Source organism: Bos mutus, chromosome 5 (genome assembly GCF_027580195.1).
Source record: "Bos mutus isolate GX-2022 chromosome 5, NWIPB_WYAK_1.1, whole genome shotgun sequence".
Lineage (NCBI taxonomy): Eukaryota > Metazoa > Chordata > Mammalia > Artiodactyla > Bovidae > Bos > Bos mutus.
In genome coordinates this window covers 80,335,415-80,352,541 of record NC_091621.1, presented here as the reverse complement: position 1 = coordinate 80,352,541, position 17,127 = coordinate 80,335,415, and the positions used below count along the sequence as shown (strand labels likewise).

Genomic DNA, 17,127 nt, shown 5'->3' with positions numbered 1-17,127 from the left:
TGATAATTTGTCCATTCCAAAGCAAGATTCAGACCATGTGCCTTGCAGCTCTGTTACAAGAAGGAGATTTCCCCCAATCAAATTGTGTGTCATTCCTTGTATAAGACCTGTCCTCATTCCTCGTCACTTAAAGATTAAGGTCTAAACACTTTTGTAAAGTATTCAAGGTTATTCCCGATATTTCTAGTGACCTTTTTCTTCATTTTCTGGAATCATAGATGCTTGCCATCTTCACTCTTGCAGTTCACAGGTGTGCCCTGCTATTAAAAAATGCTATGCCTGCATTTTAAAAAAATCTATGATTCACTTTAAGTCTGAGTGTAACACTTTCCATTGCTTATCCATTTGGCAAATTTTCACTAAATTTTTCATCATTGTTTCTTCTGAGGTGCCTTCCCAATGTTTCCTAAGAAGGCTGGGTAGTCTCTTACATAATTCTTTTACAGCACTTATCATATATTTGTAATGTTTTCTTTATCTTTTCCACTATTGTATATCATCTTTGAGAATGGGCATTTTATTTATTTCTCTGGCACCTAGGATGTGGCATAGAGAATGTAGACAATATATAAAGTAAAAACTCAGACATTATTTTTATTTATCATGGCTGAATTGTATGCTCCATGTATGTTCTGTAGTCATGTCTCTAAGACTTAACAAACACAGGAGACAGCAGTGTGTAAACAGGATTTCCCAACTTTCTAAGAAGTTGTTTTCATGTATTATTTTATCTCCTGAGAAACTACTCCTTGTTTCTAATGTGCCCATGATATGCTGAAGGTTCTCAAACAGTTAAATATTAATCAGATGTCAGAGCCTAAGGGTTATGAAACTCTTGAACTGGCCAAATGACTTGTTTGTGCTGGATTTATTCTTTGCTATGTTCCTCAGCTTTCTCTGAGAGTGCCAGACTCAGAACAACTGTGGAGAAATATCAAAGGACTGCCCTAGGGCCAATTGCTTTGTCATTGCTTATTTCATGAAGACAAAGATGGAACAGACAATAAATGACTGCATCAAATGTACCCTTTCATTCTCAACTTGTCAGCTATGGGAACAGATCCTACAAATGTTTTGTAAACTTTCAAGAAGCCTTCCCCTTAGAAAAATAAAGATGGGAAAAATACATCATTAGCTAATAAATAATGGTAATTTTAGAGCTCAAAAGTAATTTTAGTCATCCATTTTAACCCTCTCTTTTTTAAAAGAGGAAGCTGAAACCCAAATATCACTAATGTCCCAGAAATATTTGTACAAAAAAACCCAGTTCCTATAGTCCCAAACTGTTACTGCTTTCAAAACTGGGATGGTGTAATTAAGTATTTGAAAATGCAAGAGAAAGTGAGAGACAATAAACCATCATTAATTAATTTTTACTCTTTAGATATCAATGCAAGTTTCCTCTTTCAATTAGGATGTAGAAAACTGCAATTCAATATTATCCCTCGACATCTAACAGTGAGAAGAAAAAGCCAAATAATGCGTGAGACATAATTTTTCTTGAGTTTATCGGAGAGATGAGATTGCAAGGCAACCAAATGAGCTAAATTCCAAAGATGAGCCCCTCTGGGACACCAGAGGGGACACAGCAACTGTTTTCCCTTTAGTAGGGCACGGCAGAAAGAAGGAGCACCATTAAAGCCGGAGAGAAGAAAGCAACTAGCATTTTCCTGATTCATACAGGCAGTGTGTGTGCATTTATGCTCAGTCGTGTCTGACTCTGTGTGACCCCATGGACTGTAGCCTGCCAGGATTCTCTGTCCATGGGATTCTTCAGGGAAGAACACTGGAGTGGGTTGCCATTTCCTACTCCAGGGGATCTTCCCAACCCAGGGATGGAACCCACAGCTCTTGCAATTCCTACACTGGCAGGTGGATTCTTTCCCACTAGCATTTTCTAGGAAGTCCCTCCCATACATAGAAGATGGCTACATTCCTTGAGATATTTTATTTGCTTTTATTAACAATTGGCTGTTCCTATTATCTGCCCTTTGTTGCAAAACTCCTGTATATCCTAGCTCCCCATTTGCCTCCTTGGAACAGTTTTCTCAGGGTCACTTGAGATGCTGCCTTCAGAGCTTGAAATTTTCCGTATGTTCCCTGAACAAAACTTAACTTTCAACTTTTAGGTTGTGCGTATTTTTTTTAAGTTGACATGCTAAAACAATAATATTTTGAATGCAATTGGTTAAGTAAACTATGTTATTAAAATTTATTTCACCTTTTCAGAAAATATGTGTCTCTCAGAAAATTTAATATTACATATGTGATTATTGGCTAGTGCTAGTCTAAACACTCCAATTAAAAGACAGAGATTTTCAGATTGGGGGAAAAAGCAGAACCAACTGTATGCTGTTTACAAGAAACCCATTTACCTATAAAGATGTAAGTAGGTTAAAGTATAAAGATGAAACAAGTAAACTATGAAAATACTTAAAGAAAACTAAAATGTCTATATTAATATCAGACAAAATAGTCTTCAACACAAGTCATTTGATGAGGGATAAAGGGGGACATTGCATACAGATAAGAAGCTCAACCCATTTTCCAGGCAAGAGTACTAGAGTGGGTTGCCATTTCCTTCTCCAACAAGAAGACATAGTAATCCTAAAATTATTTGCACCTAACAACATAACAATAGGGCTTGAAAATAGATAAAGCATAAATTAAAAGAAGTGAAAGGTGAAATAAACAGATCCACACTCTCTGTCAATCACTGTTAGAACAAGTTGAAAGCAAATCATTAAGGATAGAAGACTTGAACAACCAATGTGACCTAAATTGACATTTATTAAAACATCACTCAACCAGTGCTCACAGAATGCATAACAAGATAGGCCATTTGATGGAATTTGCATAAGTGAAGAGGAACTAAACAGCCTCTTGATGAGGGTGAAAGAGGAGAGTAAAAAAGCTGGCTTAAAACTTGACATTCAAAAAACTAAGATCATGGCATCTGGTCCCATCACTTCATGGCAAATAGATGGGGAAAAAGTGGAAACAGTGACAGATTTTATTTTCTTGGGCTCCAAAATCACTGCAGACAGTGACTACAGCCACAAAATCAAAAGACGCTTGCTCCTTGGAGGAAAAGTTATACAAACCTAGACAAAAAGCAGAGACATCATTTTGCTGACAAAAGTCCATATAGTCAAAGCTATGGTTTTTCCAATAGTCATAAAAGGATATGAGAGTTGGACTATAAAGAAGGCTAAGCACTGAAGAACTGATGCTTTCTAACTGTGGTGCTGGAGAAGATGCTTGAGAATCCCTTGGACAGCAAGGCAGTCAAACCAGTCAGTCCTAAAGGAAATCAACCCTGAATATTCATTGGAAGGACTGACGCTGAAGCTAAAGTTCCAATTTTGGCCACTTGATACAAAAAACTGACTCAATGAAAAAGACCTCAATTCTGGGAAAAGACCCTGATGCTGAGGGCAGTAGGAAAAGGGGAAACAGAGGATGAGATAGTTGGATGGCATCAGTGACTCAGTGGACATAAGTTTGAGCAAACTCCAGGAGATAGTGAAGAACAGGGAAGCTGGAATGCTGTAGTTCATGGGGTCTCAAAGAGTCAAAAGTGACAGTGACTGAACAGCAACAACGGTCTCTCATTTACTTAGATCAACAAAAAGGTCTCTGCAAAATTGCCCAGTTTTTGGATTATCAACAACACACCTTCCAGCCTGCATATCAAAGAATAAAATCACAAAAGAAAATAGAAGATTCTTTGAATAGAACTTACTTCATGTGCTAAAATATCAACAAGATATTTCAGAAATCTTTCACTATTTACTTACTTAAATTTCTTTGTGAACCGTTAACTAAAAGCTGACTTCTCCAGCTTTGTCTAATCCAGAGTAGCTGAGCTCATGTTAATGAGTGTTGGGTCAGCAAAAGTCACTACAGCTTTATTTTTCTCTGTGTCTTAGCCCTTTTTTCCCCTGGCTCTTTTTCCTGTTACTTGCTTAACTAAATTGAATTAATATTTATTGATCACCAATTAAGCATAAGGGTTATGCTAGATGTTCCTTTGACATTATGAAGATGAATAAAGCAGAGGTTACAGGCATTACGTACCTAGATCTGCTGCCTGGCTCTATTAGCTCCTAATTCACTATTTCCGAAGCTTAAGATAGTATTTCACCAGGCAAGTCCATTCTTTGATTCAGTGAGCTTATAGATTTGTTCATTATATCTTTAAACCATGAAGGTCTTGAGTCTGTGCCATTCCTAATTTTTAGAACTCAGTACTGTTCCTGGTATTCTGCCAAGGGAAACTTTAAATAATTTTTGACAGACATGTTAAAAATAGGTCCTTTAGCTTGATTCTGCATTCTTGCTTCTTGGTGTTTCTCTTTCTTTTTACCCCAATGTAAATATCACTATGTCCTTTTCCTTAACTGTGGCCAGAAAGATCACTTTCAGATGGCAATTAAAAGGTTACAGTCGCTGGAAAATTTGCACTGAGGAACAATGAACAAAAAGAACTTTGCTGAGACATTACATTGCTTAAGTGATAAACTCTACCATCTAATAGATAACAGTTGGTGATGGACAGAGAGGCCTGGCGTGCTGCAGTCTATGGGGCCATAAACAGTCAGACACGACTGAGCCACTGAACTGATAGATAACAGTTTTCGTCTATACCTCAGCTTATGGGGCTTCTCTGGTGGCTCTGCAGCAAAGAATCCACCTGTCAATGCAGGAGACTCAGGCTCCATCCCTGGGTCAGGAAGATCCCCTAGAGGAGGAAATGGCAAGCCACTCCAGTATTCTTACCTGGCAAATCCCATGGACAGAGGAGCCTGGCATGCTACAGTCCACAACACGACTTAGCGACTAAACAACAACAACCTCACCTTATACAGTAGAATTGAATTTTATTTTGAGAGTAGGTTTTAAAGTCAGAGAGTAAAGTAAAAATCATATATAGATAAAACCACTCCTAAAAAACTTCTAATATCAGCATGACCTCTTAAGGCAGGAGTCACTAAGGATTAAAATGTCAATGACATTTTTTTTCCTCAGGTTTTTTCTTGGGCATTGGAAACATAGGCTATTTTCAGGCTGAGGTGGGGAAAAGCAACTGATAAGTGATGTCTTTTATTCTCTCTCAGCTAAAAATGTGTAATTGGAATTTGAGCCAGCTAAATATGAGTGTAAATTCTTTACTTCAAAAAGCAAGTTGCTTAACATGAGACTATATGTTCTAGTGGAAAAAAAACTTAATTATGATCATACTATTAAGTTATATAATAGCAAATTACATGGTTCAATCATGAATCTAAAATGGCCATTCAATCTCAAAATACACTATTGAGGTTGACTTTTTTGTTTAAAACACTTTTTTTTTTTTAACAGAAGGTTACAATATAATGTGATCAACTTCTGTGAGAAACTATATTCCAAGTGAAGCAGAACTTTGAACCTTGTCAATTGATTTGAAGGCAGTTGATCTTGCCGTTCTGGACTGACTGAGAACTACAAGAGAATACACCCAATAAAGAAACACAGAGGATCATATTACATATGATGCTTACTTGTTAACACAGTGATTGATCTAGACGGCTTGGTAACCACATTTCCATTTACCACCACCAGAGTGATTATGTAATATAGGCCATGATAATTGGCCTTAAAGATAATGGGAGGAGGCAAAGTACTGTTGAATTCCTCAAATTCAAAGAAGTAATTTTTTGATTCACCAGTTATCTTCACAACATACACAGATGATGGACTCATGATGTCTGAAGCTTCTAAAGAGACAGCGATGCTATTATCATCTCGGACAGTTACGTGGAATGTGGTAGCATCCTGTTTAAGAAAACAGAGAAAAAGAAAATGGAGGTCAAGTTTCAGATTATTTTCATTAAAATTATACTGAGATAATTTCCCCCAAAATTAATGTTGTAACAAGTATTGCTTCCTGAAATAAGGTTACACAGGTTTTTTTTAGTATATGCGGAAAATCAAAAAGAGGAATATTAGCCATATTGTGGCTATTGATCTTCTCAGGCCTTTTTACTTTTAGTATTCTTCCGGATTGAAAAGCTACTTCCAATTCACGGATTGTGCCATGTAGTAAACACAAAATAAAAACATCATGGAACTGTGTAAAAATAAATGAATGAAAATCATCTTGGCACTCAACTTTCAGAGAAGTCCTTGGTTTCATCTTTGTTGAAAAAGCTATATGGTTTGAAGAAGCATTGTTTTACTTGGGAGGGAGTAGTCCTGCTGTAGTCCTAGGAAAATTCTAGAAAAATGTTTCAACGCAGTTATTTTCTCCTTGACATCTCACCTGCCAGTTCTGACAACTAAAAAAAAAAAAAAAATCAGGGCTGAGAAACCTTATTATCCTTCTCTTTAAATTTTAGCCAGTCCTCATTAAAAGAAACCATGATGCTCTTTGAAGAAGGGACTGGACTGAAAAGCCGTGGGCATTGATGGAAAAGTCAGCAGTCAGTGCACTGAAAACTTTGCTCCAAGTCCCCAGGTAACTGTTTATGAACAGTATTTGAAAAATCATTCGTGTAGTTGGTTTAAATATTCCTTCCTGATTCTTTCCCACACTCCATAGGCAGACTGGGACTTCTGTTCTCTGATCTTGACAAAATTCGTGTACTTTGTAACATTTGCTGTTCTGTTTCACTTTTCCTTCTGGGTGTGTGTGATGTCCAGGACAAATTATTTCATTGCTCTGAGCCTCAGGTTTTTCTTCCATGAAAGTGGGACAGAAAAATTGCTGAAACTTGTCAAGGACTTACAAGCATCCAGGTACCAAGGTAGGCAGGCTTGGTAAACATAATCATCACATTTAAGATTCATAGGGATGTCAGGAGACAGGTATTATTATTTTTAATCTCGGCTTGTAGCTGAGAAAACTGAGAGCCAGAAAGAGTAAGTCACTTGATCCAGGTCACACATATAGTTCAGACTCTTAACCACTGATCTACACAAGTATCAAGTTTGATCATTCCACACGTCTTTGTCTTCTCCTCTTGACTTATTTTCCTAACATTGAGACTGACACACAGTATGTAGCTGATAAGCATTTGTAAAATGAATGAAAGAATTGCTGATTATATTAATTATATGGGAGCCTTCTCCTCTTAGAATTAATCTGCTTATTGATTTTGGTAACTTGCATAGTGTCAAGACAAATCAAGCATGTGATATATCAATCCTTTAAAAGAAGACGTAAAAATATACTGATTTTTTTTCTTCTTATTTAATTTTTTAAAGAAATCTAGTTTTTAAAGGTCCTGGTACTAATAAAGAATTGGAGAAGGGCATGGCAACCCACTCCAGTATCGTTGCCTGGAGAATCCCATGGACAGAAGAGCCTGGTGGGCTATAGTCCATAGGGTCACACAGAGTCAGACATGATGGAAACGACTTAGCACCATTTATAAAACTATCTGGCTATTAAGAGAAGTTTAATTCTATGTTAGCATTTAGTAGACTTAATAGTGTTCATATCATCCCTACCTCACTAGTCTGCAAGTCCTCCAGGGCAGAGACTGCATCTTATTTCTAGCTGTGTTTTCAGCTCTAAGACCAGTACATGACATATGCTAAGTGGTTTGTGACCTGAATAGGCCTGGGAAAATTTCTTTAATAATGGATTGTCAGTACAGATTTACTTTATTTTTTTAATACATTTATTTTATGTTAGTGAAATGGACTCCAAACAATAACTGCAGTACCAGTTGCATGACTTCAGTCATGTCCGACTCTTTGTGACGGTATGGACTGTAGCCCACCAGGCTCCACAGTCTATGGGATTCTCCAGGCAAGAATACTGGAGTGGGTTGCCATGTCCTCCTCCAGGGGATCTTCCCGACCCAGGGGTCAAATCCAGGTCTCTTATGTCTCCTGTATTGGCAGGCAGGTTCTTTACCACTGGCACCACCTGGGAAGCCCCCAGATTTGCTTTAAAAAAATATTTGTCACAGCCTGTAGCACGTGGGATTTTAGTTCTGTAATGAAGGATTGAATCCACGCCCCCTGCAACGGAAGCACGGAGTCGTAACCACTGGACCACCAGGAAAGTCCCAGATCCCTTTGTTCACATTTGTCTCTCATCCTCTGATACATGTGCAGACTTTTAAAACTGAGTTCTGTACTTTTGGGATCAAATCTAAAACATGACCCATTCTCCATTGGCAGTGGTCAGGTGGAACATGAGGCTGATGCAAGCACTGAATATCCAATAGACCTGAAACCTGGTTTTTATACATTATTGATTACAGAAGTCGATTCACTAATTCAGAGAATAATAAGTTTATAGACATGGAATATGCAATTGCTAAGAATTCTTTGCTGTATGTTTTAACAGCCAGTAAACTGGAAGTGTTTGTGATAACGAAAAGAAGAATAAATAAACTCAATTTTGTAGCGTGTTGAAGAAATATATGTCTCATGTGTCACGATGCTTTGTAGACAGTAACAGCTTCCAGGGAAAGGAACTAATCTTCCAAATGCTAACAACAGCTTTGAGGATGATTGTATCAGCCATGAAAATAAGCATTGGCCCATGTGCTCCCAGGTTGCCAAAAATAAATCAGGGTGGGCTAATCAGATTCAGTCAGTGGAACTAATGAGAAGAAGGCAGCAGGCCAAGTGCGATCTAGGCAGTGAGCCTAAAAGAAATGTCATCTATGCTATTTCTTTCTTCTCTGTCCTCTTTGCTCTAGCTTTTCCTGGAATCTATATTCAGGAAAAAATTCTGAATGTATGCTGCAGGCATGCTATCCTTGCTGAGAAGCAGGGCCAGAAAGAAGCATTAGAAATAATCGAAATGGATCTGGTGCACTTAGGCAAGGCCAATGCTGATTTATTTGGTGGCTAGAAAAATATTTAAAACTTTTTTTTCCCTTCTGAGACTGGTAATGCTATTGCTTGACTCTACAGTAAAAATATTTTCACTGAAATGTCCTTTGCAGAACAAAGTTTAATATAGGAATTTCTCTGGTCCAACACCCTCATTTCACACTGGAGAGAACAGTGGTGCAAATGTCAGGCAGATAGTCGATGTCAGAACAAGGTCTGGGATCCACACATTCTGGTGCCCCTTGGTATTTCTCTTTTCCTAAACTGGAGGTACCTGGCTTAAGGCAGCAAAACGGAGCCTGGGGGCTTGGCTTCAGCAAGGAAGGGGAGCCCAGGAGCCTGCCACCTGTTCTATAGCCAGTCTTGGGAGAAAGAAGCTACTGGAAATAGAGTGGGCAGCACTAAAGAGGAGAAAAAATGGGGGATGAATCCCCTGGGATATGGGATAAGGACGTGAACTGGCCTTAGGTATGGACTCATCAGAAGTCCAAGAATCTCTTCTAGCATCCTTGACAAAAGTAGCAACTGTGGTGCATTGACCTGTCTCTCTGTCCCTTGATCTGGACGAAGCTTTGCACTAAGCATTATATATATATATATATATATATATATATATAAAAAGCTGAGACATTACTTTGCCAATAAAGGCCCATCTAGTCAAAGATATGGTTTTTCCAATAATCATGTATGGATGTAAGAGTGGACCATAAAGAAAGCTGAGCACCGAAGAATTGATGCTTTTTAACTGTGGTGCTGGAGAAGACTCTTCAGAGTCGCTTGGACAGGAAGGAGATCAAACCAGTCAATTCTAAAGAAATCAACCCTGAATATTCATTGGAAGGACTGATGCTGAAGCTCCAATACTTTGGCCACCTGATGTGAAGAATTGACTCATTGGAAAAGACCCTGATCCTGGGAAAGATTGAAGGCAGGAGGAGAACGGGTCGATAGAGGATGAGATGGTTGGATGGCATTAGTGACTCGATGGACTTGAGTTTGAGCAAGCTCCGGGAGTTCCTGATGGACTGGGAAGCCTGGTGTGCTGCAGTCTATGGGGTTGTAAAGAGTTGGACATGACTGAGTGACTGAACTGAACTGATATATATATATATATATATACACACACACACACACATGAGAGTTGGACTATAAAGAAAGCTGAGCACCAAAGAATTGATGGTTTTGAACTGTGGTGTTGGAGAAGACTCTTGAGAGTCCCTTGGACTGCAAGGAGATCCAACCAGTCCATCCTAAAGGAGATCAGTCCTGGGTGTTCATTGGAAGGACTGATGTTGAAGCTGAAACTCCAGTACTTTGGCCACCTGATGCAAAGAGCTGACTCATTGGAAAAGACCCTGATGCTGGGAGGGATTGAGGGCAGGAGGAGAAGGGGATGACAGAGGATGAGATGGTCGGATGGCATCACCAACTCAATGGACATGTGTTTGGGTGGTCTCCAGGAGTTGGTGATGGACAGGGAGGCCTGGTGTGCTGCGGTTCACAGAGTCACAAAGAGTCGGACATGACTGAGTGACTGAACTGAACTGAACTGATACATACCTATGTATATGTTCCTTTTATTCCTTACAACCATCTTTAGAAGTAAGTGTTATTGGGACTTCCCTAGCAGTCCAGTGGTTAAAAATCCACTTGCCAATGCAAGGGACAAGGGTTTGACCCCTGACCTGGGAAGATCTCATGCTGTGGGACAACTCAGCCTGTGTGCCACAACTACTGAGCCTGCATTCTAGAGCTTGTGAGCTACAACCAATGAAGCCACCGCAATGAAAACCCCAAGCAATGCAGGGAAGAGTAGCTCCCACTTGCCACAACTATAGAAAGCCCAAGTGCAGTCAAAAATAAATAAATAAGTAAATAATCAATTAAAAAAGAAATCAGTGTTATTCCTATTTTACTCAGAGAGATTAAATAATTTCCTTAAGAAAACAGCAATGGACTTGGAATCAGAGGGTCTGAGTTTCTATTCTTTTTGGGCAGAGTATTACCCTTGTGAACTTGGGAAATCCCAGGGATCTTTTAACCATAGCTTCTTAATATATAAAATAGGGATAATTCCTATAACTCTTAGGATTTTTGTAAGGGTTAGATGGCTTTTACAAAAGTGCTAAAAGTGTGAAATCAATTAATATTAGCTATATTTCAAAAATTATTGTGTTCATCAGCTATACTCCTATATAAAATAAAACTTTAAAAAATCAAACTTTAATATGTACAATTTGTATCTGTCAATTATACCTCCATAAAGATGGTAAAAATAATTACCCATGACTGACTAAGCAAAATACAGATATCTATTTTATAATTATTATTCCATTCCAAGCTTCAAAAAATTTTAAAGTTGTAATTAACATCATGGACTAAAATTTTCCCAATAAGTTAACAAGAAAAAAAAAAAAGGGAATATTTTGGAATGTTCCTGATGGTATTGTCTTGCATGGTATAAACGTTTCATTCAGTGGATGTTCTATTTTTTTCTGTTTTAGCATGTCTTTCAAATTAATGAAGAAAATAAAAGTCATTCACACAAAGACCATGAGATAAAAAAAAAAAACCCAAGATATCATTCCATCACCACATCAAATTCAAAATGCCACATCATAGATAACTTACTGACTGCTTGCATTTTTAAGACCATATAATGCAGATATCCCTACTCTTGGATTCATAAAATTTGACGTTGTTTTCTAAGTTTATGTGTATGTATAAATTTTGGAGTGTGTAAAAACAGGTTTTGTTTTAGTTATGTTTTGAACCATTCAATGACCTTTAAACTATAGAGGTTCTGTAAATAGTCACTTAACGAACTTCAAAACCCAGCCAAATTCAGTAGTTATGTTCACTGGATGTTTTAATCACAGATCCTTGGAGAAATAGCATTTATTAATTCAACGACAAACATTAGCTAACTGACAACATGACATCAGGCATAGTGCTAGCGTGCTCGGTGTTAGTGAAAGAGAAGTGTGTAAGACAGGATACTTAAACTCCAGAAGCTCAGACTCCAGGGAGAGGTGTATAGTTATAACCCAGCTGAAAATCATTAGTTTAAAACTTTGAGAAACTGGTTGATACCTGTTTTTCCTGCCTATCTGAAATCCCTACTTAGATTGTGCCCTCTTCTCTGGATCACTGTTTCTTCTCCATTATAAAGCCCGTAAGGATGCTGATGGGGTTGCTGATTATGGTGCCCAACTCCCAGGTGAAAGCACCCCAGGACTCAGTTTGGGTGAATCATAGTACCTATCCCCTCCCCACGAAGACAGTTACAGGGACACGTACGTGGACCAAGCCAGACAACCGAAATGCTTCCTCTGAAAAGTTTTAACTGGAATTAGTGAGAAGGAGCCCTTCTCTTCTGGTCTCTTGTGTGTGTGGATGCAGACCTGGGGAAGTCAGTGTCTGTAATTTCTGCCCCTTGAAGATCATTGTTTGAGGGAGAATTTCTGATTTGTTCAAAGGCCCCAGTCTCTGTCATCATAAGGCCCACCCACCATGCAGTTTGGTGACATGAGTGAATAAATTCCACCTTAAAGCTTATGTTGTTTAAAGCTGGACTTCCAAAATTTGCAGCCAAAGATCTTGAAAGAAGAATATTGTCCAGTATTATAGATGTGTAAAGAAGACAGCGATCCATTCTGTTTCTCTGGATAGACATCAGGGAAGGTTTCAGGGTGAAAGCAATGCTTGAAAGCTACTTAGGAGTTTCCCAGGGGTACAACGGTCAGAAAAGTCACCTAGACTTTTCTATACACTAGTTCCTAGAGAAGTGGGAAGAGGCTCCACAGTGCTGTGGAGTAGTTAGATAGTGGTAGGATGCTCAGAAGAGAAGCTGGAGAGCCCTAGCACAATTTGTGCCTTGTTAAGGAATCAGGATGTATTTTAGCCCAAAAGAAATCGTGAACAGTTTTAATGTAGAAAAGTGACATGATTAGACAGATCACAATTTAGAAAGGCCGATATAGTTAGGAGGATGGACAAGTATAGTTAAGAGTTGTCTGACTGGGCTCATCTAAGGCCAGGAGAAAGTAAGGAGACTGTTGTAACAGTTCGCGTAAGACCTGAGTGGTCTCCAAGCAAGTGCGCCAGATCTGCCCATGTTGATCCGTCTGTGTGATATACTTCTAGAAAATTACCAGTGCACCAGCTGGCAATCCAGTCAATGATTAGTCTTATCAGAGGGGATTTTAGAGGGAACACTTAAACAATTCTGCTGTGCTAAGGTTACCATATAGGGAATGATGGAATGCTCAATTTTTTTAAATAGTAATCTTTTTTTTAAATTTTATTTTATTTTTAAACTTTACATAATTGTATTAGTTTTGCCAAATATCAAAATGAATCCGCCACAGGTATACATGTGTTCCCCATCCTGGACCCTCCTCCCTCCTCCCTCCCCATACCATCCCTCTGGGTCGTCCCAGTGCACTAGCCCCAAGCATCCAGTATCGTGCATCGAACCTGGACTGGCATCTCGTTTCATACACGATATTTTACATGTTTCAATGCCATTCTCCCAAATCTTCCCACCCTCTCCCTCTCCCATAGAGTCCATAAGACTGTTCTATACATCAGTGTCTCTTTTGCTGTCTCGTACACAGGGTTATTGTTACCATCTTTCTAAATTCCATATATATGTGTTATTATACTGTATTGGTGTTTTTCCTTCTGGCTTACTTCACTCTGTATAATAGGCTCCAGTTTCATCCACCTCATTAGAACTGATTCAAATGTTTTCTTTTTAATGGCTGAGTAATACTCCATTGTGTATATGTACCATAGCTTTCTTATCCATTCATCTGCTGATGGGCATCTAGGTTGCTTCCATGTCCTGGCTATTATAAACAGTGCTGCGATGAACATTGGGGTACACGTGTCTCTTTCCCTTCTGGTTTCCTCAGTGTGTATGCCCAGCAGTGGGATTGCTGGATCATAAAGCAGTTCTATTTCCAGTTTTTTAAGGAATCTCCACACTGTTCTCCATAGTGGCTGTACTAGTTTGCATTCCCACCAACAGTGTAAGAGGGTTCCCTTTTCTCCACACCCACAGTCATCAAGACAGTATGGTACTGGCACAAAGACAGAAATATAGACCAATGGAAGAAAATAGAAAGCCCAGAGAGAAATCCACGCACATATGGACACCTTATCTTTGGCAAAGGAGGCAAGAATATACAATGGATTAAAGACAATCTCTTTAACAAGTGGTGCTGGGAAATCTGGTCAACCACTTGTAAAAGAATGGAACTAGAACACTTTCTAACACCATACACAAAAATAAACTCAAAATGGATTAAAGATCTAAATGTAAGACCAGAAACTATAAAACTCCTAGAGGAGAACATAGGCAAAACACTCTCTGACATACATCACAGCAGGATCCTCTATGACCCACCTCCCAGAATATTGGAAATAAAAGCAAAAATAAACAAATGGGACCTAATTAACCTTAAAAGCTTCTGCATATCAAAGGAAACTATTAGCAAGGTGAAAAGACAGCCTTCAGAATGGGAGAAAATAATAGCAAATGAAGCAACTGACAAACAACTAATCTCAAAAATATACAAGCAACTCCTACAGCTCAACTCCAGAAAAATAAATGACCCAGTCATAAAATGGGCCAAAGAACTAAATAGACATTTCTCTAAATAGTAATCTTAATGGTGTCTGGTGCTTATATAGCCCTTACGACCATAATTCTCTGCAGACATTATGTAATGCATCCACTTAGACTCCTGTCTGGTTCCTGGGAAAGCTTTTCCAACAAGATAGTCTTGGTGCAGTGGTAAAGAATCCACCTGTAATCCAGGAGACACAGAGGACGCGGGTTCAATCCCTGGGTTGGGAAGATCCCCTGGAGGAAGAAACGGTGATCCACTCCAGTATGCTGGTTTGGGAAACCCCATTGGCAGAGGAGCCTGGCGGGCTAAAGTCCATAGATTCACAGAGAGTCAGACATGACTGAGCACACACAGTCTTTCCTTTCATTTCCTTCAGGAAGATCACAGTCCTAGAGTTGCCCTGACAACTTCCTAGAATGACTGACAAATGTCTTTCAGAAATTGTCAGAGGAGAATTTGGATGTTGGTCTCAAAGGCTAAGGATGGCCTCTCCCTAATCTTCCATTATTTATTCTGATTATTCTTCAGAAATGTTTTGAGCAACCAGTATATATCAGGAATTGTGCAAGACATTGGGGATATATTCAATTTGTGAGTAAAGAGAAAGACAGGCCTTATGTGACTCTGTCCTTCCTAGAATTGTGTCTGACCAATAATCATAGCAATGCCAATGGCAGCAATGATGACCCTATTGTAATAAAGAACATTAATTTATACAGTTTTTATTATGTGCTAGTAGAAAGCTCATACAGCAGGTTCTTTTCTTTAAGCTTTTTATTTTGTATTGTGTTGTAGCCAATTAACAATGTTACGATAGTTTCAGGTGCACAGCAGAGCAACTCAGCCACACATACACATGTATCCATTCTCCTGATACTCCCCTCCTATCCAGGCTGCCACTTAACACTGAGCAGAGTTCCCTGTACTAGTTCCTTGTTGGCTATCCATTTTAAATCAGCAGTGTGTACATGTCGATCCCAAACTCCCTAACTATCCCTTCCCCCTGGCAACCATAAGCTCATTCTCTAAGTCTGTGAATCTCTTTCTGTTTTGTAAGTTCATTTGTATCATTTCTTTTTAGATTTCACATATAAAGGATGTCATATAATATTTCTCCTTCTCTGTCTGACTTAATTCACTCATCAAACAGCAGGTCCTTGATAATGGCTTTCTGGGTGAATATGTTTACAATCTGCTCTGTACTGCCAGACTTCTTTATGTGGGTCCTAAAAGAATCTGCCTGCAGTGCAGGAGACCCGGATTCAATCCCTGGGTTGGGAAGATCCACTGGAGAAGGAAATGGCAACCTACTCCAGTATCCTTGCCTGGAAAATCCCATGGACAGAGGAGCCTGGTGGGCTGCAGTTCATGGGATCGCAAAGAGTTGGGCACGACTGAGCGACTAACACTTAAATGTATCTTTTCGGTTGGAATACATCAGTTCTAACCAGGTGCCTGAGTCCACATTCATACCAATTCTGCCTTTCATGTTTTAACATGCTCAGATACAGCCATTTCTGTCTTTGTGACTTCATAAGACAGAGCCCTCATTTCTTTGGCCTCTTAGTAAAGGGGCCTAAACTCAAATGTCAGCCAGGTAATATAAATGTGTGAAGCAGTCAAGTATAAGAGGATTGAATGATGGAATAGTTAGCAAATGGGAAGGTACAGGCATTGTCATAAAGCATCATTAAAAAGCACCATTACAACAAAGATAAAGATATACTGGCCAAAGAAAACACATTTGGTTGCCTCTAGGCAAACATAACATAAAGGTTATATGGGACTTTGGAATTGTGGATAAAGATGTATAATGTCAAACCTAATCTATCATAAATAGAAAGTACATCTTTATCCACAATTCCAAAGTCTAGTATACCCTTTATTTTATGTTTGCCTAGGGGCAAACACATGTGTTTTCTTTGGCCAGTATATCTTTATTTTGTTGTAATGGTGCTTTTTAATGACATAAATATACCACCACATGTGAAATAGATAGCTAGTGGGAATCTGCTATATAGCACAGGGAGCTCAGCTCAGTACTCTGTGATGACCTAGATGGGCGGAATGGGGGAAGGGGAAGGGAGGGATGTTCAAGGGGGAGGGGATATATGTATACATATAGCTGATTGATGTTGTTGTACAGCAGAAACTAACACAACATTGTAAAGCAACTATTCTCCAATTAAAAAAAGGTATATCTTCTAGGATAAAGCAATATTGTGGGAGTTGAAGGAATACAGTGTCAAGAAGAAAGTGGTGGTCAGTGGTGTCAGACATTGCTAAGAGACGAAGGGCAAGGATTGAAGAAAAGCCTCTAGATTTGGTCATCAAGAAGTTAATACAATATTGTAAAGTTAAAAAATAAAATAAAATAAAAAATAAAGATAAAAAAAGAAGTTACTAGTGACATTTTAAAGGGCACATCTTTTACTAGTATAAAGTAATAAAAGCATAAGACAACTTTTAAGGAGTTAAAGAGTAAGATAAACTACATACCCATAGGATAGTTAAAATTTAAAAGACAAGCAAGTGTTGACAACGATTCAGGCCAAGAGGTGTTTTCATTCTCTGCTGGTGGTAGTGGAAATTAGCTTAAGCATTTTGGAAAACTGGCAATATCTACTAAAGTTGAATATTTAAATAGCAC

At 38.7% G+C, this 17,127-nt stretch overlaps 1 protein-coding gene across 1 annotated transcript in view; it reads right to left on the bottom strand.

The window, feature by feature from the left end:
- The window catches only part of PTPRO (protein tyrosine phosphatase receptor type O), a 259,244-nt gene that overhangs the window by 106,082 nt on the left and 136,035 nt on the right, over positions 1-17,127 (bottom strand). Inside the window, exon 2 of the mRNA XM_070370040.1 lies at positions 5,544-5,817. Within this exon, the coding sequence (XP_070226141.1) occupies positions 5,544-5,817 (274 nt within the window). The remainder of the gene's footprint in view (positions 1-5,543; positions 5,818-17,127) is intronic.